Source organism: Prionailurus viverrinus, chromosome D3, assembly GCF_022837055.1.
Source record: "Prionailurus viverrinus isolate Anna chromosome D3, UM_Priviv_1.0, whole genome shotgun sequence".
NCBI classification, from domain to species: Eukaryota; Metazoa; Chordata; class Mammalia; order Carnivora; family Felidae; genus Prionailurus; species Prionailurus viverrinus.
Window position 1 is genome coordinate 6170721 of NC_062572.1, and position 24784 is coordinate 6195504.

General features: G+C 46.9%; 2 protein-coding genes across 4 annotated transcripts in view; one reads left to right on the forward strand and one right to left on the reverse strand.

Moving 5' to 3' along the window:
* LOC125149327 (5E5 antigen-like) overlaps positions 1-24784 on the reverse strand; it is a 64579-nt gene that overhangs the window by 37130 nt on the left and 2665 nt on the right. Inside the window, exons 2-4 of the mRNA XM_047828205.1 lie at positions 6960-7003; positions 4728-5117; positions 3397-3533 (exon numbers count right to left, since the gene is read on the reverse strand). Coding sequence (XP_047684161.1) covers positions 3397-3533; positions 4728-5117; positions 6960-7003 — 571 coding nt within the window. The remainder of the gene's footprint in view (positions 1-3396; positions 3534-4727; positions 5118-6959; positions 7004-24784) is intronic.
* Positions 3359-24784, forward strand: part of CCDC92 (coiled-coil domain containing 92) — a 31485-nt gene continuing 10059 nt past the window's right edge. Inside the window, exon 1 of one of the 3 annotated variants that reach the window (XM_047826685.1) lies at positions 3359-3400. The gene's annotated coding sequence lies outside the window, so the exon portion shown is untranslated. Of the gene's footprint in view, positions 3401-4888; positions 5023-17571; positions 20033-24784 lie in introns of those variants that run through there. The other 2 variants (XM_047826683.1, XM_047826684.1) reach the window with 2 other exon arrangements.

A 24784-nucleotide genomic window follows, 5' to 3' on the forward strand; every position in this document is an offset into this window, starting at 1 on the left:
GCTATCTCCCTCTCAAAAGTAAACATTAAAAAAATCCTTGAGTCTTCAAAAAAAAAGATTCTAGTTCAAGTCTGTTTGATTGATTACAAAGTCTTTGCCCACCTCAGCATACAGAACCCTCTTTTCCAGATGTTTAATATCTGCTCTCACATTTTCTTTATGATTTAGGGGGCATTCATGATGATTTATCATTTACTATACACTCCCATGTGTATTTGGGGGGTGCTGGATAGATTCCAGTGACCTGTACAGATATTATAAAGCCAGCATGACACCGTTTAGAACGTGGCTCTATAACACATTTGATATCAGAGAGAACTTGTCCCACCTCATTACTCATAATTATTCTGTCCAGTTTATCCCAAAATGGATAGTTCTATAATGTTTAAACATCACATCCAGGAATACAGCCTATTTTTCCATTTAAGACATTCTCTCATATCTTTCAGGATATTTATGGTCTCCTCTGTGTAGACTGCACTTATCTTTGTAAGGCTGTACTTACATGTTTTACGCTATTTCGTTGCATTGTGATCAGAGCCTGTTTGGGGTTTTTTGTTGTTGTTTTTTTCTTTTCCATTTTAGTTTCTGCCCGGTTATTTTTGGTATTCAGAAAGCTATAAATTTTATATATGCATTGTGTACCCAGTCACTTCCTCAATTTTTGTCTGATAGTTTTTTGTCATTCTCATTTTTGCAGCTGATAGCATCTACAAATACTTCTTTTCATTTTGGATCCTTCCCTCACTCTTATTCCATGCATTACTGCTTTGATAAAACTTATAAACAGCTGTTAAATAATATCCTAATTTTTAACTTGACTCTAATACTTTTCTATTAAGTACAATGTGGATAACTAGTTTCATTTCTATGTATACTTTAGCATTAAAAAGTGCCTACTTCTTGAAAATAAGAAATAAGGATTTTTAAAATCAAACTATCTATCTGCCCATAGTTTAGTGGCCGTTTGAATTCACTGTGAACTCCAAGGGAAAGATCACCTCTCTTCCAGACAGACTTCTAAAATGGCCAACCTCATCTCCCTGACTTCCACTCTGCCCACCACCTCCACATTCTGCATGTAGCAGCTGGAGTGGCTGTTTAAAAATGCAGATCTGATTATGTCATTCCCCTGCTTCAAACCCAACCCTTGCAATGGTTTCCCATTTCACTCAGAATAAAATAAAACATCCTTAACCTGTCCTACAAGACCCTACATGATCTGGCCCCCTGCCTAGCCACGCTTCCCCCTCACCCACCAGAATCCATCCACAAGCCATTCTTTCAGTTCCTGGAATGGGCAAAGCTCTCTCCCCCTTCAGGGCCTTCCCACATGCCATTCCCCTGCCTGGAAAATTATCCCCCACTTCACTCTACACGAACACCTACTCACCCTTCAGATCTCAGCTCAAATCTTATTTCTGCAAAAAAGTCTTTCCCGGGCCTTCTTCCCACCATCCAAAATTTGTTCCCCTTTATATATACACTCTCTCGTAACTGGTACTACCTAACTTTCCTAACAGATACCACCGTTTGTGATTGTACGTGCAGTTGTGTGGTTGTTTACTCTCTGGTTCCCTCCACCCCCATAGATTACAACCTCCAAGAGAACAGGAACAAATTGATTTTGCTGGCCACACTGCAAGCATTCATATGTATCTGAACGAAATAAAAATACCTACAAAACCCCTCACTGTATTTCTTGCATCTTAAAATAATACCCACCACGTCACTGAATCGATATTTAAACGGTTAAAATTCTGATACTGCCTGCAAATTCAGTTAGAATACATTTTACCCCAAGAACATAAAAGCTAAACTGAATCTGATGCCGCCACAGGAAAATACATACACAAATTTGTATCAGTAGGAAATAAGTTTTGTTTTGCGTAGTGTTGTTTGCTGATACTTTATTCACAGTCAACTAACGTATATATCTTATCTCTTAGAGCATGTACAACACTAGGAAAAATATGCTCTGTCAAATACTCTTCAAGAAGTCTAACAGGTTAACGGTACTTGATAAGAAAATTACAGCAAAATCACAAACTAAAGAGCACTCAGAGTTGGTGATCTCTGTAACAGACACAGCCGGTCAAAAAAGACGTACACCACGTTGCAAATAAAAAAATCCTTTTGGCTCACAAAAGCTAATAAAATCAGCATTTACATACCAGTTTACATCCTGCAAAGGACTTTCACACGCATCATGTCACTGAACTGTGAGGAGCAGACCCAGCAAGTATTAGCATTTATAGAAAAGGAACCGGAGGCTTAGAGTGGCTGTCCTCCTCAAGGTCACAAGACTTGAAAGTAGTAGAGTCATGATTATACTGGGGGAGGGGCAGAGGTCCCACATGTAAATTTCTTAACCAAAGAGAACCCCCATCCTAAAGGCCTCCTCTCTGTAATTAGTGTAGCTCTGTGCTCCCTTCACTAAAATTTCATTTCACCAGAGAACCACCGCCAGAAGAGCTGTTTTAAATAAAGTTAAAATTTAAATGGCCATCAATCTGGGAAACAGCTAAATAAACTATGGTGTACCCAAACTACGAAACGTGATGCAGCAGCTCTTACAAACGAGTTAACACGCCCGATGCTGAAACCGGAAGATAAGGGTGCACCAGTCCTCGCTAAAACAAAGATAATACAAGTACACACGCGGAAACACATTTGAAAAGATCTAGAAGGATACACAGCGGACATAAAATAGTTATCATCTCTGGAGACAGGGACCGGTAGTGACCATGTCTGTGCTATTTCCATTTTTACAAAGAAAATGCATTGCTTTACTTATTTAAAAAAAAAAAATTTTTTTTTTAATTTAAATTAACCTGTGGGCTAAACAGAAAGGTCACTCTTCTGCTCTAAAAGCTATGCCTCCATAAAGGAAGTAGGGGCCTCTCTAAAAGAGAAGACCAAATAATATAAACGAAAAAAAAAAAAAAGGTCCCATCCTGTTCAAACAAGAAACTGTCTAAACGTCACAGAACGCTCGTTTAAAAAAAAAAAAAAAGCAGTAACTTAAAATTATTATTATTATTATTATTTTTTTTTTTTTTAGTACCTGGTCTCCTTTGTTGCAGCAAGACAACCAACAAACAAACTAGCAACTGGAAAGAGTACAGAGCGGGCTCCTCCTAGAGAGATCGGAGTCGTTAGAGTTCGGCAAGGAAGGGCTCACAAAGGAGCCGAGTTTTGAGGGAAATGAGAGGTGACTTGGCAGAGAGATGCGGGCAGATTAATCCGGATGGGAAAATGTCTGGGAGGTGGAGATACGGAGTTAATCAGGAGCAGGGGACAGTGAGCACACGGAAGTCAAGTCCTGAAAGAGGAGAGGATTCCTTTGGAGGTGGGAGCTGAGAGGGAGCTCGGCTGCGCGGCCATCCGGTTTACCTGGGTGAGAATCCGGCCCTTGTGGTCAAACAATGGAGGAGGCGTCCAGCGGCAGCGGCGATCTGCGCTGGGGGCGCGGAGGCTTCCTCATCACCTGGGCAGGGGGCTCGGCCGGCTCTGCTGGGACGCAGGGCGCTCTAAAAACACACACACGCACACACACACACACACACAGCATCACACCACGCAGCCGGGCTTCTCGGCGCCGCAGCCCGGCTCCCCGCGCCCTCGGCGCGGCCATTACCGCCTCTCCGGGGACCCGCCTGGAAAGGCTCCAAGGCGCGGCTCCACGGGCTTCGTAAGCGGTCTCGCTCCCCCTTCCCTCGGCTCCGACAACAATGGAGCCCGGCTCGGGAGTCCGGCTCCCGCGGGGCCTCCGCCCGGCCTCGCCCCTGCCGCTGCCCAGCCCTCGCCGCGCACCCCGGCCGCCATCTGTGACCCCCGCTCCCCGCTGCCGGCGCCGCGGGGCCCGCGCCGGCCCGCCGAGGCCCCGCGGCCAGGCCGCCCTCCGCGGGGCCTGCCCGGTGGCCGCCGCGCCGCCCGGCTGCGGGGGGTGGGGGGTGGGGGGTGGGGGTGGGGGGCGCTCTGACCTTTCCTACCGACGCCCAGGGGCCGGCCCCGGCCCGAGGCCCATCCTAAGTGATGGGTTGTTTTTCTTTTCTTTAACCCACTCATCCTCCCTCCAAGCCGGAGCCCGCTCCCCTTTCGCCCCCCGCCCCCGCCTCGTTCCCGAAAAGAAATAGACTGCAGCCCGGCCGCCCGACAACTCACTCCAAGTGAGGGGTTGAAGCGCCCCAGGCCGCGGGCTCCGCGCACCCACCCTCCCTCTCCTCAAGGGACACCTCACAGGTGCGCCTCCGAGCCGCGCGCGCGCGCTCCGCACACCCAGACGCCTCCGGGGGACAGCGCGCGTGCGCACGCACGGGGCCGACGAGCCCCGGGGGGAGCGGGGGCCGCACGCATGCGCGCCGTCCGGCCCTCGCCCCGGCAACCCCCCTCGCCTCCGCCCCCGTCGGCCGCCCGCGCGCGCCCTCCCCGCCCCCCCCCCAATCCCAGGCTGGTCCCGGGTACCCACCCCCGCAACCCCGGCCCTGCGCGCGCGCTCCCGCTCGCCCGCTCGCTCCTCCTTCCCCGCCCCACCCGGGCCCGCGTTACCCTGGGCAACCGCAGTGCGGCCGCACCTGAGCTCTGCGCCTGCGTCCCACCGGCCAGACCCTCCCTGCCCCTCGGTCCCCGTCCCCTGCCCCACCACAGCCGGGGGAGTGGGGCATCGTCCCCTCCCCGCGAAGTGACTCTCGAGCGGCCGCCCCCGCCCTGCCCCGCAGACAGACCCGCCGCCGCGCCGGCGCCTCAGCCGTCCGCCCGGTCAGCGCGGCCTGGCCTCGCCGCCCCGGCCCCCGCTCCCGGCGTGCACCGCGGCGAGCGCTCGGGTGGGAGCCGGCGAGATGCGTTCGGCGGGCGGCGCCCACTGACCTCCCTCGGCCGCCCGGCCGGGGCAGGGCCGAAGCCGGGAGCCAGCCCCGCCCGCCGCCCCGCCCATGGGCCGCCAGCCCCCGCAGCCGCCCGCCGGGAGGACCGCGCCGAGGGGGGGAGCCGCCTGAAGGACCGCGACGGCCGCGCCCGCAGGTGAGGCGGGGCCCGAGGTGTGACCGAGTGCAGCCCCGCTCACCTGGCGGTACCTCTGGGGAGGCTCTGCGGGCGCCGGCGGGGGGCGGGGGCACCTGTCCGGACAGGAATTTATTTAGGCTGTTCTAAAAGCCCTCGCTGCAGGGGGAGGGGGTCCTCCCGTCTCACCCCCAGGGCTCGCCGACGGGGAAGGGTGTCCCCTTGCGGAAACACCTCGGGGGGTCGGGGGACGTGCGGGAGACACGAAAAGGCGGAGAGGAGGGCAGAAATGAAGCGCAGCGACCCCCGCGCCGGCTGCCTGCGGCGTCTTGCAGCCCGTTATGGGGAGGGGGATGCCTTTGCCAGGGCTCCAGTCCAGGCTGCGGACCGTCCGCACCGCGCACCCAAGCCAATGCGATGGGGCAGGAGCGGCCGGCCCAGGGGCTGCTCCTGCCAGCCTCGGGGTGGGATTGTGGGGCGAGGGATCCGCATTGCAGGTGCACCAGGAGCGCCCGAGGGCCTGGCCCTGCTTTGTCTGGGAGGCTGTGGGGAGGAGGCCGTCTGAATCCACCTCGCCTTTTTCATGCGTTTTAACACACTGTGGACGTTAGAGACCCTCCCCGATAAGTTATATTGTCTCTCTTTCTGATAACCCTTTACGTAAGTATCTACCTTACAGCCCTTTTCTGAAGCTTTGATGTGGGCTGGAGATTACCCCAAATAACGATTTGCTTGTAATTCCTGAAATTGAGCGTAATGCTAATATGCAGTAGAGCTCCAGGCTTGACTACAGAGCTGCCGTCGGCTACAGTGAGTGACTCTAGTTGATCTGACTTACGTGTTCCTGCTGACCTGTGTTATTTAATTTCAAGCTTTGATACTTAAGAGTATGATCTATTCCAATAACGAAAGTGGGGTGACCTAAGAGGAGATATAATCGTGCTCCGTAATTTAGGTTGCAGTAATAGGTCTCATTGCAAAACACAAGCTCCGCGACCGTGGTACTTTATTATATTACGCATTTCCAGAAACCTACCTGTAAGAGTGTTAAAGCTAGAATTGCTGGGTTCTTTTTTGAGATTTTTAGGTTTGAGCCTTCTATAAAGAGCATTGTTATTGTTTTATTAAATGGGGACTTTTTTTTTTTTTACATCGCCAAGAATTTGTCTGCATTTTTCTTGCTGTTGAATTGTAAGGAAAAAGATGCTCACGTTTAAAGTGACTTTTATCCCCAAAGATGCTTTGAATTTACGTATTTGTTTTGGCTAAATGTTCATACACGAAATATTTTTTGGAAAAGGTTTTAAGACTTGTGAGATCTATACAAGTGTATATATGTGGGTCTACATATATATACACACACTACCGAAACACCTTAAAATGAAATAGTTTTGTTTCTCTGCATCATGTTGTAATTACTCAGTAGGTTTAGTTTACGTTTACAGTCCAAAGTACAAAACAGTTATTTGTGTGTATCCGATTTTTATTGTGGTACATATAAACACATCAATCTAACAGGTCTCTTGGAAAATATTGTTAATTCTTATATAAAAAAAAGAAATGAATCCTTTTACTTGCGACGGAAGATCATTTGGGTTCTTAACTCTTTCATCTGCGATTCGTTGGATAAATTCATTTTAATGTCATTACTTAAGCGGCAGAGGGCATTCGCAACAATACTGATGTTAACAACGTTGATGCTTTTAAGAAATGCTGATAAAGCGTTTTCTCAGCATTTCTAACAAGATACAGGCCTTTTTCTTCTGCCCGGAACAAGGTCAGTCAAAAAGTTCCTGATACACAGTGGGCACACATTTTTTTAACTAAGACTAATTATATGTACTGAATTGGACATCCCTAAAGGTCATCGCCTAGGTGCCTTTATGGGCTTCACATGCCGAAGCTGCAATAAATGTTGTACTCAGATTGACATTCCAGACCAGTTAGGTAGGCGCTACCTTAATGACATCAATTTTCACATCTCCACCTTTGATGTTTAAACCTGCAGAAAGGTTTGGGCAGACCAGTGAATGTGCCCTAATTGTCTTCAGATATTTAAGGTCTGTCGTGCAGCAAAGGGATTGTATGTTCTATTTAGAGTAATTCCCAAGTACAGAAGCGACTGAGGAGTACTTATAGGAAGACAGGTTTCACCTGGACATAAAAGCCAACGTTGCTTATGGTTAGAACCTCCAGCTGTGGAAAGAAGGGGCTTCTCCTTCCCCGCAGAGTTTCCACATAAGCTGGTTCCCCGACCAACCGGGTGTGGGGAACCCCCCCTGGGGGGAGGGGGCGGGGGGTCTGGGGATTCCAGAGGCAGTGGATTGAAGGGCTCTGTGGCTCATTTTTCGTGTTTTTGTGCTGGCTTCTGCAGCTGTGGGCATAACGACTCCCCAGAACGTCCCTGAGCCTTTGGAAGGTTTGTACTGGGGTGGAGGCCAATCTGGTATCAGAGGTGATTGTGGTCCTCCTTAGCCTGTATATGGGCTTTATAGGTAATAAGACGCTCTCACAGTTAAAAGACTTTTAAAAGGCTCTTTTTAATTATACGTGATTTGTATTTCTTCCTTCGGCTTTTATTTTCTATAACAAACATTTAATTAAGGGAAAATTACCCATTTCTCTAAAGACAAGCAGAAGAGGTGTTTTTTTTTTTCCTTTAAAGCTCTTTCTAAAAAATGGGATGATGTCAGTCATTCTTGTCAGAGTCAGCAGGTTGTGAAGGTGAATAGATTTTCTTCTGAGCTGAAATTATTTTTTTAAAAGATACTGATTAAGGGCTGATTCTTGTGCTTGCTCTGCATTTTAGTTCTTGTTTATTTCATTACTCAAACATGACTCAAATTTCACAGCAAAAAAAATCCAGTCATATCCACCTACAGGAAGTTGCACTGGACATTCTTCCAGTATGTCTGTGTTGTTTTTTAAATATATGTTGGCAGCTGAAGGTAAAACACAGCCGAGGAGAAATAGAATTAGAATGTGCTGAAAAGATTAGGTGAATTTGAGCTTTGTGTTTGAAAAAGAAAAAGGTGTGTCCTATTTGTGCTAAGCCAATCCTGGGAATGATGATCTATCAACAATCTGGATGATGATCTACCCATAATCAAGAAGAGGCTATTGGTTGTCAATAACGATCCATGTATTAAGTGGGTTGGTGGGGCCAGGACTCTGTCTGTGGCCAAGGAGCAGAGCAGAGCTTCCTGTGAATACCAGCGTACCCGAGCGAACGTTCTCTGCGCCAGGATTTAGGTGGAGCGTAATGGTCACGAGGCCGATTGAGTTAAACCGGCGTCTGACCTCTCTGGTTGAGGAAGCAGTTAGAGGGAAAAACAATTCTGAATTAATGTATGCATGTGCTTAACCTTTCCAAAAAAAAACAAAAAACAAAAAAACAACCTTTTAAAAATAGTTTCCTTCCTTAGTAGATGAGTTTGTCTCATGCTTTTTGTGCCTGTTTATCCACTAGCTGAATTTGGGTATGATTTAAATAAGACAAAGACTCGAACTTTGAACATGAAATACGTTATTTATCTATGCTTTACGCATGAAAGCACGCGTGAAGGGAAAAGAGAAGCATATCAAGTTCTCTGGCCAACCAAAAAATAAAGAAAGCCTTATGTGTACTTTCTACTTTTGAAAAAAAAATCACAGATGCCACTTTAAATATTACAACTAAGACAACAAATTATCAAGTAAGGCAGCCAGTTAGAAAACAGCCTTTTTAGAGGTCAAAGGTTGCATTTTAGAGTGCCTCACCACAGTCGCTGAAGCCATCACACAGCTGTCTAAGAACTTAGAAAACAGGAGAGTTTGTATATTTCATGCAGGTCTCCACACTTGGAGAGCAGAGTAAGATACACATCTTTGTGATTCTTCCCAGTTGACCACTTTATCAGAAATCACTTTCTGAAGAAAGAAGTGTCTGCTCTTCTGTAGCTGTAAAGGAAGTAGGAATATGTTTTCTCCTTCTATCGAGATTCCTTCCACAAGCCCAATTCTCAACACTGAGCAGTGGAACTCCTTTGGTTAGGACCAAACAAAAGAGCAAGCCTGAGATGCTTAAAGCCGCCAATAAGGGAGAGAAAAAAGACAGACGAGCACTTGTAATGGAATTTGAGGCATATAGGACTCTGCCGCTATAATTGTTCTCTTTGTTGCCTCCTTGGCGACACTTGAGATATGAAATTTAGGCCTGCATAAGATCCACTACTTCTCTTCAGGTTTCCTTCCCAACCTGTTTTAAATTCACCCTGTGCCATTTCCATTTACTATACAGGTAAGAGGCTTTATGAGATGTCCTTTTAAGCCCAATTTCTTATGAAACGTTGCCTAAGTATTGCTGTACGATTCTGTTTTTCTTGAAATCGCACATTTCACCTGGCAGTGAGTGGCTTTATACCCTGTAAGGGCTACTTATTTAGTGCAATGCAGAGAGTATTCATAAAAACACTAGTTCCCCAGGTTACAGTTCCACCACTGGGCAACACAATAACCCGAGGTCACCGTATTTTTCTCTTCGCTCCTATTCTGGTGTTCTCAGCATGAGCGAGTAGAGGCGGTTAGGCTCAGGCCACACCCTGGACAGTGAAGAGGGCTCTTTTAACTCTTCTCTCTCCCGGCCATCACACCTGTCAACCCAGGTGAAAGGCACTGTGTTACTTCCTCTCCAGTGGCTTGTGGCATGTGGGAGCCGATCCCGTTTTTGGAAATACTTTGTTTTGCACATTGGTAAGAAAGATGGAGAGAGGTTGTTTGGTTTTTCACTTTTGTGTTCCCGCCGACAAGTGTATAGCAGAGGCTGTTAGGTATGGCCTGTTCTTCTCCAGGAGGGTCAGTCTTTGTCTTCAGCAGTGAATCGTCTTTATCTTTTGGTTCCATCCCGGTGACCAGACCAGAAAGTTGAGGCAGTGAGGTGCTTGCTCACTGATATGCCCTATTGCACTGCACCAGGGGAGAGACGAGCACGGTCTTGTTTGATAGGGAGAAACGATATGTAATCCTCCTCGGCCTCCGTGCTGCGTAGGGTTTCAAGTTGTAGAATTCGTTCCCGTCAAGAAAGCGGTCAAGTCAGTTTTTGACAGAAGGAGTTTTATCAGTATTAGCGATGCTACGGTATTAGTACCTGGTTCGGAGACAAAGCCAAACCTTGTTGAAGGCAAAGGTTATTTTTTTTAGGAAGAAATAAAATAAAAATCTAAGTTGGAACAAGTAAAGCCAGAGATGAGACCTTTTTGGAGACAAGTGGGTTGAATGCTATCTGTGTGGAGGTGTTCTCAGGTCTCATCCATGGTTGTAGGTTGGAACTCAGAACAGTTTGGGGCAATCGTTGGCTAATTCTAGAACAACGCACTGAATTCTGCCCACCAGCAGGCTGTGGTTAGAGTGCCTTTCAAAGGAAGTTCGGAACACTACCAAGACCTTCCTGTGCAGGTTATCATCACATGTCTGAAGTTCAACCAGGAAGCAGATTACCCATCCCTGGCCTTGAAGGAACATTGAGTGCAATTAGAAAGCATTAGACAGTTGAGCCACTGTCTTCCTAGCTGAGTTGCTGTGCGTCCCTGGTTGGTATCAGTAACCTGCAGAACTTCCAAGTCTCTACAGGAAAGCCAAAGTGATATCATGGACTGATGAACCCTGATATAAGTGAACCTGGTCATCTAGGCTTCCTGCACCTGCAACTGAAGCACGTGGGCACCCTTCATCCACGCTGCCCACCAGTAGGACCCTGCGTCATCTAGCACGCTAATGTTATGCCTTTGGGCGGTAACCCAAAGTCTTATGAGCCCACTCCATTTTTTAGGTGAAGGCCCTGGATTTTTGTGTGTTAAAAGTCTCATATTCATTATCTGTACGTAGGACATCTATCTAGCCACTTCCATCCAGTTTCTGCAAAATCTTGCCAGATTATTTTTCTCAGTTTCATCGTGGATGAATGAGTGTGTAGGGCGTGATAGAACTTTTTTTTATACTCTGACCTGTGAATTGTGGTCTCCTGTTAACAGACACACTTAATGTGCCAAGTTTCTGGACATAGACTATTTCAGAAGTCCTTTTGGCAGTCATTGTGACAGCCTTTGTATGTGGGTATCTTCTACATCTGGTGAAATTGCTAAAATGTTTACATTAAAACCATTTTCATTTGAACAAAACGAATTTGAATATATGCTTACAAATGCCATCCACCCCAAAGGGATAGAGAAGCCACCCTCTTTGCATTTATGGTTCTTGTCTCCCACCCCCACAATGTGAGCCTGACAAATAGGACGGCTCATAAAATACTCTTGAGCTACAGTGGAAAATTTGGAGCATACCGTTCGTGTCTAATTATCCCTGGCATCCTCTTCCGTGTATGTACCAGGCTATGGGGCACAGGAGCAAGATGAGAAAACTAAGTCCTCTGGAGCTGTCAAGGAGCTCTCTGGGGGATGGTGTGGTTGCAAGGCCTCCCTGCCAGACTCCAGAGGCCCTTTTACTGTGGGAGCCTGGTCTGGGACAGGGACAGCATGGGGAAGCACTTCCAGAAGAAACTGGTCAGTCTGAAACAGATGACTGGCAACAGATAGCTGGGATCACATTATTCCCCAAAAGAAAGATGGTTCTGAAACAGCCCCCAGTGGAGGGTAACACAAGCACCATTAGAAATGAGTTCCTCCCCAAGCGAGAAGGCCTCACTGTTTTCACAACTGTCCATAGTCAGAAGGAGAGTCAGAAAAAAAAGAGTGAGAAAGACAAGCGGGATTGCATATTCCAGTGAGGACAGTACATTTTGTCTTCTGGACAGAATGTGCAGAGGCAGAGATGAATAAAGATTCTTCTTTGCTGAAAACAGATTGCATCCAGAGACTAACTTTCTTGTCCCCCCAATTGTACGCAAGTGTTTATTGATCTCTTTAATATATCGGACACACAGAGTCATTCCAAACAGTTTATTTAAATGATAGTACAGTAGAGATTTAAAATCGTGGTTTGTAAATGTTATCAAATATACCAGATGTCCACGATACATCAGTTGGTTTTACCATCTTAATTTGAGCTTTAAGAATAAGTGCTCAGAAGTACCTAGCAGATGACCCATGGGGATTGTGAGGTGATAAGGTCTGGTTTTTTCCTGTTTGAATTGTAATTTCTCCATACATCTTTCTGTAAATATAGAGTATTAACTAATTATCTCAGCAGTCTTCTAGTCCAAAGGGAAGTAGGGATTTTAGAAAATATAATTTACATTAAAGAATAATGCAGTTGTTGACTAAGAATTTGTCAGAAGAAATATGGCATCTTAAAACATTACTTAGCTAATGGAAGTTGAATAATCTTATCCTATATGTAATATTGTCTAAGATTTTTAAAAAGCAAATTATACTAGTTTCTCAAGACGTAGTTCACTTGTCAGTTGTATGCTCGTGTTTAGATTTACCTACTCTTAAATGATGGTTTGGTGACCGTGAGCTGATTTGCAAGGCAACTGTAAGGGATTTATGAAGGACAATTTAATTTGGACTTTGTGCAAATATCCTACTTTTTGGTATGAATTAATGTGTGTAGGGTTGTCTGTGCCTCCCCACTCCCACAGGTCAGTTCCGCGATAGCAGGATGTGTAATGTTGTATTCATTGGAGTATTCCAGGTGTCCCTTCTTGCTTTGTTGAGAAAATGAAGTGTGATGCTTTGTGTGCCCCCCGCACCCCACCGAGGGAGATAGGCCCTTCCTTTACACCCCCAAGTTCACAAAACCATCAGAGGATTTGCCTCAGTTGTCCTGAGGGCACTTACATAACTTATTTCTTTTATGCTGTCTTCCATGTTATGTTGGAACACTTTTTTTTTAAAAGGGGTGGCTTTTTGATTTGTACTTGTATCTTTAAATTTTATTTCTAAAGTTGGATTTTTTTTAACAGAATTGTTTTTACTTTGGAAGAGACCTTTTCCAAGTAGAAAGCCATTTTAAGATTTACCAGTTCAATACTAATTTATGTAATTTCTCCAATACGTTTGTGTAAATAACAAAGTTTAAATTATGGCTCTTTTTATAAACAGTGTTTCCTGGTGATCGTGGAGCCTGTTCTTTCATTTTTCCCAGCCTGGAAAGCTTTTCTTAAAGTGCTAGTACACATAAAATATAAGGAGTTTTGGCATGATTTTGTAAATTTTTTGGCAGTCTTTATATAAGTATTTAGTGGTCTCCTTAAAAACAGGAATTCCGTTGCATTCAAGAAACATTAAAGCCTGTAATCATCAAAATTTCCTAGAGATTCATGAGCTGTTCTAGATGAAAGTACTCCCACGGAAAGTGCATGTTGGGTCAACCTTAATCCATCCATTTAACGTCTCTAGAAACCTCACTTTTATAACCGTGATCCTGGGGTCCCTACATGGGGTTCCAGAATTCTCTCACATTCACCCCCTTCACTTCTCGGTTCACTTAAGCATCCATAGGGGCAAAACAGCATCTTACACTTAAAGAGAAGAACTTATGTTCTTAAACAAATCGGAGTTTACACGCGGCCCTTCCCTTCCAAGCAAAAGAAAGGACGCGCGCATATTCTGACCGGCATGGTGAGCTGGGTGAGCAGCGCCTCTGCGCACACCCGCCTCCCCCGGGGGCTCCAGAAGCGAGGGAGAGGCTCTCACAGGTGCCCTGGTAGGCTTGCGCCGCAGCTGCCTTTCCCTCCAGGGTCAGCAGATTATTACAGGGAGAACGCCTCCCGTGGCTGGGGCTTGTCTGTCCCGCGAGCTCCATCCACGCGCCGTTTGCTGGCAATCCGGGAAACCGGAGGAGAGCAGAAGAAACCTCAAGTCCAAAGAAAAAAGGCCCGCCTCCAATTAGAAGGACCGGAGCCCAGGGTTTGTAGCTGCAGTACTGCCGTTTCTGGTGTGAGGGCCGTCCCGGCCACTGCGGGCTGTTTCACAGCGTCCCTGTCCTCTGTCCACTGGATGCCAGACGTGCCCCTTACCACACTGTGATGACCCCGGATGTCCACCCTGAGGGCACGAGTACCCGGATGAGAACCACTGCTCTAACTGGGTCAAACTCTCATATGGAGTTCATCAAGAGGATGGAATCCCTGAGTTCTCCCTTTAAGTCTGAATGCTGTAAGCATACGTACACGACGTGCTGTGTAGACTCTCTGAGAGCGAAGAAGCTCTTCTGGAGAGCAGGTTAGAGTCAGGTTGCAGAAGCAGGCCAGCTCTTCACCAAGACCCAAAGGGGCACCACTTCTCCCAGCCTCTGCCGGGCTCCACTCACCTCATCAAGGAGGCACTTCTTCTCTCCACTCCCCATTCTGTGCAGCTATCTGGGTGTGGCACCGATGGTGGATTTGGATGGGCACACGCAAAACTCCAAACAAGGAATTTGTCAGTGTCTACATCTCTTCTGCAGGAAGAGGGAAATCCCAGGCCCCTCTCTAACTAACCAAGACCTTAAAGGTTTCTATATCTTCACAAAAGAAATGTCACTCCAGGGGCACCCGCGCGGCTCAGTCAGTCAAGTGTCCGACTCCGTTTCAGCTCAGGTCGTGATCTCATTGTGAGATCAAGGCCTGAGTCAGGCTCTGCATTGAGCATGGAGCCTGCTTAAGCTTCTCTCTCTCCCTCTCCTGCTGCCCCTCCCCCCCCGAAAAAAAAGAGAAATGTCACTTTAAATTGTATTACTAAAACAATAAATTATCAGTAAGGTAACCAATTAGAAAAGCAAACTTTTAGAAATGAAAAGTTACATTTTAAGTGAATTAGCAACATTCTCGAAAGTCCAGTTGTCTTAAAATAATTGCTTGGTAGTGAAACAGAAGTACGCATTTCCAGATAGGAGGGCAGAATAAGGTTGTGGTTCTTTAACCCAGGTAGCTTCTTAACCCAGGCACTGAGAAGTGTCTGCTTTAGGAAGTGCAGCTTTAAGAAGAACATTTATTATGAAAAACATTTTCTCCTCTTCTGGGATTTTTTTTTTCATGAGCAGCATCCTCAAGAGTAAGCACTGGAGTTCTAGTTAGCACCACCCCCCCCAAAAAAAAAAGAATAGACCTGAGAAGCTTAAAACTTAAAATATGGGGAAAGAACAGGGCAGAACAGGACTTTGAACAAATGGACAAGTGAACTAACAGGGCAAGTGATGTGCGTCTGCAGGGCATGCGCTTTGAAGCCTTCGTGCATCCCTGCCTTCGTCTGGGCAGAGCAGCGGCGTCCACGGCTCAGGGAGTGGCCTCGGAGTCGGCCGGGCTGGGGGTGAAGCCCAGCCCTGACGCTGGCTAGCTATGACTGTGAGAAACTTCTTGAACTCGTCGAAGCTTGTCAGTGTGGAAGATGAGGATAATCGTGTCTACTTCTGAGAGTGTGTATAAAGGGCATAGCGAGGCACGAACGCTCCGTGCAGGTGCTTCTGTGTGATGCCGTTTCCCCAGAGCGGGAGGGCGTGCTGTCAGGGCTCTTGCCTTCACAATCCTGCAACAGCCCCACTAGACTAAACGCTCTTTAGTACAGGTTTTGCCTCTATTGGCTAAAATCTCAGTGTCCCCCCCCCCATTTTCTTTCTCTTTAATTTCCAATTTTCTGAGAGGCTTTTGATAAGCAACTAAATTCTGGCCCTGGCTTTTCTACCTAACCTTATTTTCCACCACTCCCCAGAACGTTCCTTCCATGTCTGACGTGGCGTCACTGTCACTCCTAACTAAAACTCCATACTCACGTCACCAGAAATGCCCCCTTCTGTGTGAACCCAGCCCCTCTTTAAGGCTCAGCCCTCGTGGCTGCCTCCTCAAAACCAAACTTTCTCTGCCCCTGCAGCCCTTCTCCACTCAGCGCTCACCGGCGCCTCCGCATGCCTGGCAGTGTGGACAGCACCGGGAGTGCTCGGGTGACCGGGACCCGGCCTCCCCGGGATGGGTACGGCCTCGTGTGGGAGACAGGCGGGTAAAAAAAGAGCTTCGGACGCCGCGGCAGGTGCACCTCCCTGGGTTACCCTTCCCCTGGTCGTCGTACTTGCTGTACTCGGCATGTACCTTGTGAGGAGTCCTTTAGACTTTGTTTTCTTTGTGCTTTAGCGGCTGAGTCTCACACCCCGACAGCGGCAGGCCTGAGACTGAGGGCACAGCGGGCACTTGGAGCACACGCTGGCTTGATGTAGGACGACCAGGCACGTAGTCGAAAGGAGGACGGGTTGCTCGGCCCGTTCTGATAGGCGTTGTCAGCTTCCAAAGATAAATTAAAAAACAAAACGATGATGGGTCAGCTCCTGGCGCTCACTGGGACCTCTTGGTGACTCGAGTGGTTCTCAGGCTTTTAGAATCATGTAACAGTGCATTTTCAAATTGGGAAATGGGACAAGGAGAATGAAGAATTGTCCCGTGCACGGAATAAAGTCAGCTTTACAGAAAACCTGCTGCATTGTCCACGTTTTCCTCATTTCGTCGCGGACCAGGAAGAGCCTCGTCCAAACGTGGCGTGAGCGTTTCCTGATCTCTAAGTTTCGGACTCCACTGGAAAGCGCCTCGGGTGTGGACCGAGCCCTTGGTTTGTGCACAGCACAGCCACATCTGAGTTCGATGCTGTGCTGGCGTCGGCACCAGGGATCGCCGTGGCTGGCCCGTAACAGAAATGACGTTTCCACGTGTAGGTAAGCTGCCCCAACAAGATCCCGTAGGTCACAGACTCCATGGAATATCCTGAACAAGCCCACACTGTCCCTGCCACTGAAATTAAAGTTTATTTCATTTTTATGTGGCTTGATCGTGTTTTTGGTCTTTTATTAGAGAGACTCCCCAAAGGCATGCATGAACTAGCCAGCCTTCCTTCCTTTGCCTTATTCCCATGCCAGTCGGAGAAATATTTCCACACCCTCCCACCTCACCAGTACAAAACACGCTACCCTAACGGGAGGGTGTCAGACCAGAGATTGGGTGAGAGCACCACTAATTCCCACTGTCGAGAACCCTTTCTCAAAGGGCCAGCTCGGATGATTAGAGGGAGGCGCTCTTTATTGTAGGTGCTCCTGATATAGCATGGGACCGACCGGCGCTTGTGTCTGTGCGGTTTGCATTCTGGTAATATAAGAAAGATACATGCTAGGAAGACATAAAATGGGACGGTGTGATGATAATAGCAGTTGGGATTAAACTGTTAGGTCATTCTTGCAGTGCAAAGCGAGAATAGGCCCCGCAGACCCCATAATGGTGCGTGGGGGAGCCCGGGACACCTGTCTGGGTGATTCTGAGTGTTGTAGTAAGAGTGGGAACAAGCACCCAGTTCTAGGTGTGGTTCTAATTGCTTTATGTCTCTACTGACCGGTAGGGTCACCCCGGCCATTATGTGGCTATTTAAATTTGAATTAATTCAAAAACTTTTTTAATGTTTATTTATTTTTGAGAGAGAGAGAGACAGCATGAGCGGGGGAGGGGCAGAAACAGAGGGAGACACAGAATCCAAAGCAGGCTCCAGGCTCTGAGCTGTCAGCACAGAGCCCGATGCAAGGCTCGAACCCACAAACCAGGAGATCGTGACCTGAGCTGAAGGCGGACGCTTAGCCAACTGAGCCACCCAGGTGCCCTGAAATTTGAATTAAATTCAAACTAAAAAAATAAAAGGGAAAAGATACGTTTCCCAGACATACCAACTACCCTCCAAGTGCTCAGTGTGGCCAGTGACTACTGGACAGCAGCGAATGGACTGCTTCCGTTATTGCAGTAAGTTCTGTTGGATAGCACCTCACCGGAGGGACTGTTTTCATGGCAACCCTGACAGAGCAGGTACTGCTTTCCTGTTTTGCAAATAAGGAGAGTGAGGCACAGGGAGCCATACGTAACTTGTCTAAAGTTGCGTAGTTAATGCATAACGGGACTAGGATTCATACCGCGGCCACCTGGATCCGGCGCCTGGGGGTTAATCTCCACCCCGCTGTGTCGCTGGGGCTCATAGATGACTGGGGCTCGTCTGTCCACTGGTCAGTAGGGCAGGTTACGCCGTGGTAATATCTTGTCGCTGAACGCTATTAGATTCAACTAAAAGAAATTCTGAGCCAACGGCTAGGTCTTTTCTGTCTAAAAATGTAGCCCTATATTAGCACAGCTTCTCCTTCCTTGGAGAGGAAAGAGGGAGCTACAAAGCAGCAGGAAGATACCAGGCTGGTGTGATCTCCATAGAGCAGACCATCTGAGCTGTCTGCGCCTGTTTCCACGCACACAGAGTGGGAAGATGGGAAGTGCCCACCCCGCAGAGCTGTCGTGGGGGTTTGAGGAGGCGAGGCATGGATGGCACTCAGCACAGCTGGCCTCGTCACAGGTGCCCAGCACCTGGCGCATTAGCAGGGCAGCAGCTGTCATTACCACCCCCGTCCCTGCTCCGTTCTGTAACGGCCACTTGGATGGCGTGCTCCATAGCTCACGGCGAACAGCCGGGACTCATACCTTCTCCCAGAGCTGCCACGAGACCTCCTAGTTCCGAACGCCACACGCTGGTATTGGGGGAGAACAGGAAGGCCCAAAGCCCCTTGGAAATAAATGGGCATTTAGCTGATGCACTTAATGCTTGCAAATTTAAGCAAGTGTCTCACTCCTCTGAGCTTTAGTTCCTTAAAAAATGGTCCCGATCATACCTACCTTGTGCGATAGTTTCAATAATGAAATGATTATCTGTGAGCCTGGTGCATCGACACAATGTATACCATAGCCATAATTACCACTTTTATGGATGATTTTCAGCTTCTCATGACGAAAAAACCTCTTGGAGTATTTTCTTGCCCAGATGGCTTGGACTGACCCAGAGGCTGTGTCAGGGCAGAGGCAGAACAGGTGATCATCCGACACCGTCACCATCAGCACACCGTGTACCGCGATGGCCAAACCCTGGAACAACAGGGCAGAGCCCGCTGAAGAGCATCGTGGGGCCCGCGCGTAGCTGCTGTCTCACTGACACGGAAGCTGCTTCACACCCCGCCCCCGGGCCAGCAAGAAAAGCGGCTGCCTGCATGCCTGGAGGCAGCCATCCTGCCCGCCATGCAAAGCAGAAGGAAAAACGACTCAGGCTCCCAACTGGCCCACAGACTTGACCAGAATCAGAGCAACCAGAAGACGCCAAAACACCCACTCTAAGAATTTGGGGCATCGGATGGAAAATCTGGGTATTGTGAACCGCTAATTCCCAAGGATGTGGCCACATCCCACATCGGGTGCTGATTATTAAAAGTATCTAAATAAAGGTGGGCCCTGAAAGAGCGTGTCATGAACCAAGGATTGAGTTAACCCCATTGTGGGAGCGAGGGGTCAAGCACAAGAGGAAAAGAACAGCAAAAGACAGTTGTGCAAATGGAAACAGTGACAGAGGTACAGATGAAGTATCGTGACCTTTAAAAGGTAAAGGTCAGTAAGAACAAGAAAATACTGAACTGCGTCCCATTCTTGGAAAAATCCTTAGAAGACACAGTAATGTTTACTGTCCCAGTTTCTTCTGCTCTCCTCCCGCCGCTGATAGCTAATCTCTGAAAGACAGTTGCCCTACCTCTTATTGTACTTCAATTTGTTCTCCTTTATTCCCACTGGGTTAACGAACTGACGGCCTGTCTATCTAGTATGATCCAAACTTGGTTGCAAAGATGAGCCCTAAAATGGCTCGCACAGCACCTGCGCGCCGGGCAGTGCCCTCCACCCTCCCGGCTTCATCTGGGTCTCAGCACTGTTCGTTTAAGTGACACACCTTCTTAAGGGCGCGATGCTGCGCGAGGAATTTTCCTCCTCTCCGGAACCTAATGCACAGTGTGCTAAAGAAGCAGAGTATGGGATTCTGGAAATTGTCTCATGCCCTGACATAATAAAGGCTCATTGTGAGCAGGAAGAACTTTATGGGAGTCAGCCTGAAACGCCACCAGTAGACATGCCTCATTTATTCTGCACAGCACAGAAAGCTCACGGAAAGGAAACTTTTAAAGAACTGAATGATCTGACGTCAGGACTGTCCGATCACAGGATGGAGAATCAAAGGGTGGTGCAGCCATAGGTGGACATGCTGAAGCCATCCAAAAAAGGTCGGAAATGAAGATCTAGGTAAATGCCTTCTTAAAAAAAATTTTTTTTCCAACATTTATTTATTTTTGGGACAGAGAGAGACAGAGCATGAACGGGGGAGGGGCAGAGAGAGAGGGAGGCACAGAATCGGAAACAGGCTCCAGGCTCCGAGCCGTCAGCCCAGAGCCCGACGCGGGGCTCGAACTCCCGGACCGCGAGATCGTGACCTGGCTGAAGTCGGACGCTCAACCGACTGCGCCACCCAGGCGCCCCGGTAAATGCCTTCTTAAAAGACTAAATTTATCTTCTTTTAAGATTATTGGAGGGCACCCGTGTGCCTCAGTCGGTTAAGCCACCGACATTGGCTCAGGTCATGATCTTGTGGTTCATGAGGTTGAGCCCCGCATAGGGCTCTGTGCTGACAGTGAGGAGCTTGCTTGAGATTCAGTCTTTCCCTCTTTCTCTCTGCCCCTCCCCCACTCATTCCCTCCCTCCCTCTCTCTCTCTCTCTCTTTCAATAGATAAACATTAAATAAGTAAATAAATAAATAACATTATTGGCACTCTTGCTATGTTATTCCATAGACATAAGTGTCCGATAAAAACAAATATTTTATTAGTGTTCATCAGAGGATATGTAATCACTAAAATTAAATGCCCAGCCGTGGTGACTTTAGTTACTGAATTGACTATTGATAGACTATTTTAATAATTCCAAAGATCCTTAATGTTTTCCCTGTTTACACTCTTCTGAAATAATTAGTGTGGGCCCATTTTGTACAAGGGCAAGTCAGAGGAGGTGATTCATTTTTGCTTGGTTGCCGCACTAAATTGTGAAGCTGTCGGAGATGACGTCACTGGGACTGGGCAGAGTTCTTCCACCTGTATCATGAGGATAAGATCTCTTTTTTTTGTAAGTGATAATCTTCCCAGATGCCTCATAAGGGTTCAGCTAAATATGTTCTATCAGCACTAATGAAACAATTGACTTTTACCTTTTGTAAGCAATAAAGGAAAAGCTTGGCTAAATTAAAGTGTATAGAGCTTCAGTTAATAATACCTTTCTTTCCCTGGGACCTACACTATAATTAGGCAGGTTCGCAAGATGGATAGAGGAAGCCCCATCAGTTAAATCAGTTGAAATGGTTCATCTGTTTGGCAAGCCATATGGAGAGATATTTTTAAAGCAAGTGAACACCTCTTCTCAGCCTCGGAAATACAATTTAGATCGTGATCATCAAGTACTAACATTTTAGGAGCGTCTCCCGTTTCATTATTGTGAAAAGACAGTTCGGCATTTGGGTCACTACATCTTTTGGGTTATCTATCAGTAAACCATTAAAATCTGTAGTCAGCGTAGAAATGGAAGCACCATCATCAGAAATGATCTGTTTATTTCCCTTCTCTTTAAAGGAAAGCTGGGTAGAACTGCGTGTGTGGGAAGCTGTGAGATTTTATTTCCCTAAATTGTTGACCCAGGACCATCTTTGCAGATGACAACCTCTTAGAAGTTCGCAAGTGGCATCGCTACGGAGTTGTGAACGTTTTCACAACTGTAGGTTATGAAGTGAGGCTATCGGGTGGTCCCCAGAGGGCAGTCATCCTCGATGCTGTGCAGGGACAGGAGGAGGACATAGGGAGCGCAGGAAGGGCTGAGCTGACAGACCCATCAGTCACTTGGCCATCTCTTCCCTAGAGGCAACTTCTAAGACCTTTCTCTTTGAAGTAGAAAGTGCTGAGTTGAGTCTGTACTGGCATTCTGCCCAGACGGTGACCCCTCCCAGCCAGCAGATGAAGGTACTGGTGTGCCCGCCTCCTGGGGTAGGGTCTGCCACAGGGTGTGGGCATTGTGGCTATTAAGTTGCCCAGTGTTCTGGGAGCGCCCTGGGCATCCCGCAAGCGCTCCGGGGCCACGCCATTTCAGACCATGGAACTCATGCATTTGCCCAGTTTGGCCTGCGCTGCCCGCCTAGAGACACTGTGACAATCTGCAACACGGACGCGCTTCTTCCTGAGATGTTTTCAAATGGAAGGGCCGAGCCCCTACCAGTACACAGACACCTGGTGTGGTTTTTAAATAGAAACCAAACAGAAACTCTTAAAGTAGGAGCTAATCAGACTGCAGAGAAACTTGGTTAATAAATCCATCATGTAGGCCCCTAGTGACTGCAGACTTCCCAGACAGCCGCGTATCACATTCCCGTGTCTAATTGCCGATCTCTCTAATCACATCTATTACAACTTTAATGTTGGACTGCATATGCTTTCAGGAGGAAATGGCTGTCAGTGTCTCAAGAATTGTTGATGGGCCTTGTGTTTTGTGATGGATAATGTCAGAGAAGCACAGGAATGTATAATGCATGGGGGTGGGGAGGTCCTCAAGTGCTCATCATGATCATTTTCTGCCTGTCCTGGGGACACTGAGTTGTTGCTTTTGGAAAAACTGCCTTCCCATTAATCATTCTTGGTTCTGGTAAATGAACCACAATTCCAGCAACTCAAGACTGCCCTGGAACAAAATAACTGAAACATGCGATACGGCTTTGTCAGTGGGTAGTCAGAGATTACCTTCTTTAAGAGAGATCTCTTTATGATTTTTTTCCGACAACAAACCAGTATATGTTCATTATTAAAGAAGCTTTAGGGAGTATCGCAATAGAATTTTTAAAGATTATCCATAATCCACTCTTTAGAGAGAAACGCTTTTAACATTTTGTTGTATATCTCTTGTGGATTTTGTCCTTAGTTATATGTCCAAAAATATATTATATATATATAACTTCTAATATATTTTTTGACCTAACCTCTCCTAGAATATTTCCTTGTCAATAAATATTATCTAAACTATCATTTCTGATAATTGCATAGTTTACCTATACCATACTAACCTCTTATCAACAGATACTCAGATTACTTTGTGAGGTGGTTATCTTACCAAAAAAAAAAGATGCTTTTTTTGTTTATTTGTTTCTACAGGAGTTTTCCTCTTTTAACTTTTAGAGACGTACTCATTTTAAAAAGATGTTCTACCTACCCAGCTAGAGACAGGACCCAAAACACCATCTCCACCCACAGTTTGCACATTTGGATGAGTCCAAAATTAGTTCCATTACTGCTTTACCACAGTATAGCACACCTGTAGCTCAGTGTTTTATCTGAACTGCCTCATGTTCTCCTCCCAATCCCTGTGCCCTGTAGGTGCTACTGCTCTCTCCATGTCATAGGAGGAAACAGCCTGGTTGCTGTGGCCAAGCCAGAACAAGATTCTGACCCCTGTGCTTAGCTCCTAACCACACCTGTTTTATTAGCCACACACACACACACACACACACACACACACACACACACACACACACGCAGTTCTTTAAGAATGATTAATAAAGATTTTCTGTCACTTAAAATAATTGCACCTTTTGCTTTCAACATATTTTTTTGCTTCCACTTTGTAATGGTGTTCATTCTCTTTCCCAGAATGTTTCTGGGGTGGTTGTTGAATGCTTACACACCCTCGATGATGTCCTTTTTCTCGGTGCCCTAATTCTTGGGGATTCTCAAATAATTTACTAGTTGAATTTCTTAAATACATGCACAAGTAGAAATAGGCCCTACAACTTAAAACGTTTTTTTTTTTTAATCCTGGACTGTTGTGAATTGATAATAATGTCAGTGTTCATTTTCAGAGATGGTAAGTTTCCTTTCCTAAAAGCAGGTATTTTGGATTGAGAGTTGATGGCCTAATTAGCCTTGGACCTTTTTTTAGCTTTTCCTAGAGCACTTTAGATTGTTTCAAAGTAAGAAGTAGGCTTTACGTCCCCGAGGGTGCCTTGCTCTGCCTAACTCTTTATTCGCTGCCCTGAATGCTTCTCTCCAGTGCATATGGAAGATAAAGGCCAGAAAATGTTTCTGTTTGCTTTTATGTTTCTCTCTTTGGAAGTAACTAGAATTTCTTTGCCAGCTCATTTCCATACTTAGATGATGTTCTGGAAATACCTCACAGGTAGGACTCAGTAAACAGTTTGGAAGTATGTTTATGTAATTATCAGCCAGTATTTACATAATATATAGCATTTACATACTATATAAATATATCTAACATCTATTGAGCACTTACTGTACCCGCACACTGTAAGTGATGGCATTTTGCTGTTAATTTTTTTTTAATGTTTATTTATTTTTGAGACAGAGACAGAGCATGAACAGGGGAGGATCAGAGAAAGGGAGACACAGAATCTGAAGCAGGCTCCAGGCTCCGAGCTGTCAGCACAGAGCCCAACGCGGGGCTCGAACTCATGGACCACAAGATCATGACCTGAGCCAAAATCAGACGCTCAACTGACTGAGCCACCCAGGCACCCCAGTTTTTTAAATTTTTTTAACGTTTATTTATTATTAAGAGAGAGAGAGAGCATGAGCAGGGGAGGGGCAGAGAGAGGAGGAGACACAGAATCCGAAACAGGCTCCAGGCTCTGAGCTGTCAGCACAGAGGCCGACACGGGGCTCGAACTCACAGACTGTGAAATCATGACCTGGGCCGAAGTCGGATGCTTAACCGACTGAGTCACCCAGGCGCCCCAATGATGGCATTTTGCTCTTAAAACAACCCTATGAGGGGCGCCTGGGTGGCGCAGTCGGTTAAGCGTCCGACTTCAACCAGGTCACGATCTCGCGGTCTGTGAGTTCGAGCCCCGCGTCGGGCTCTGGGCGGATGGCTCAGAGCCTGGAGCCTGTTTCCCATTCTGTGTCTCCCTCTCTCTCTGCTCCTCCCCCATTCATGCTCTGTCTCTCTCTGTC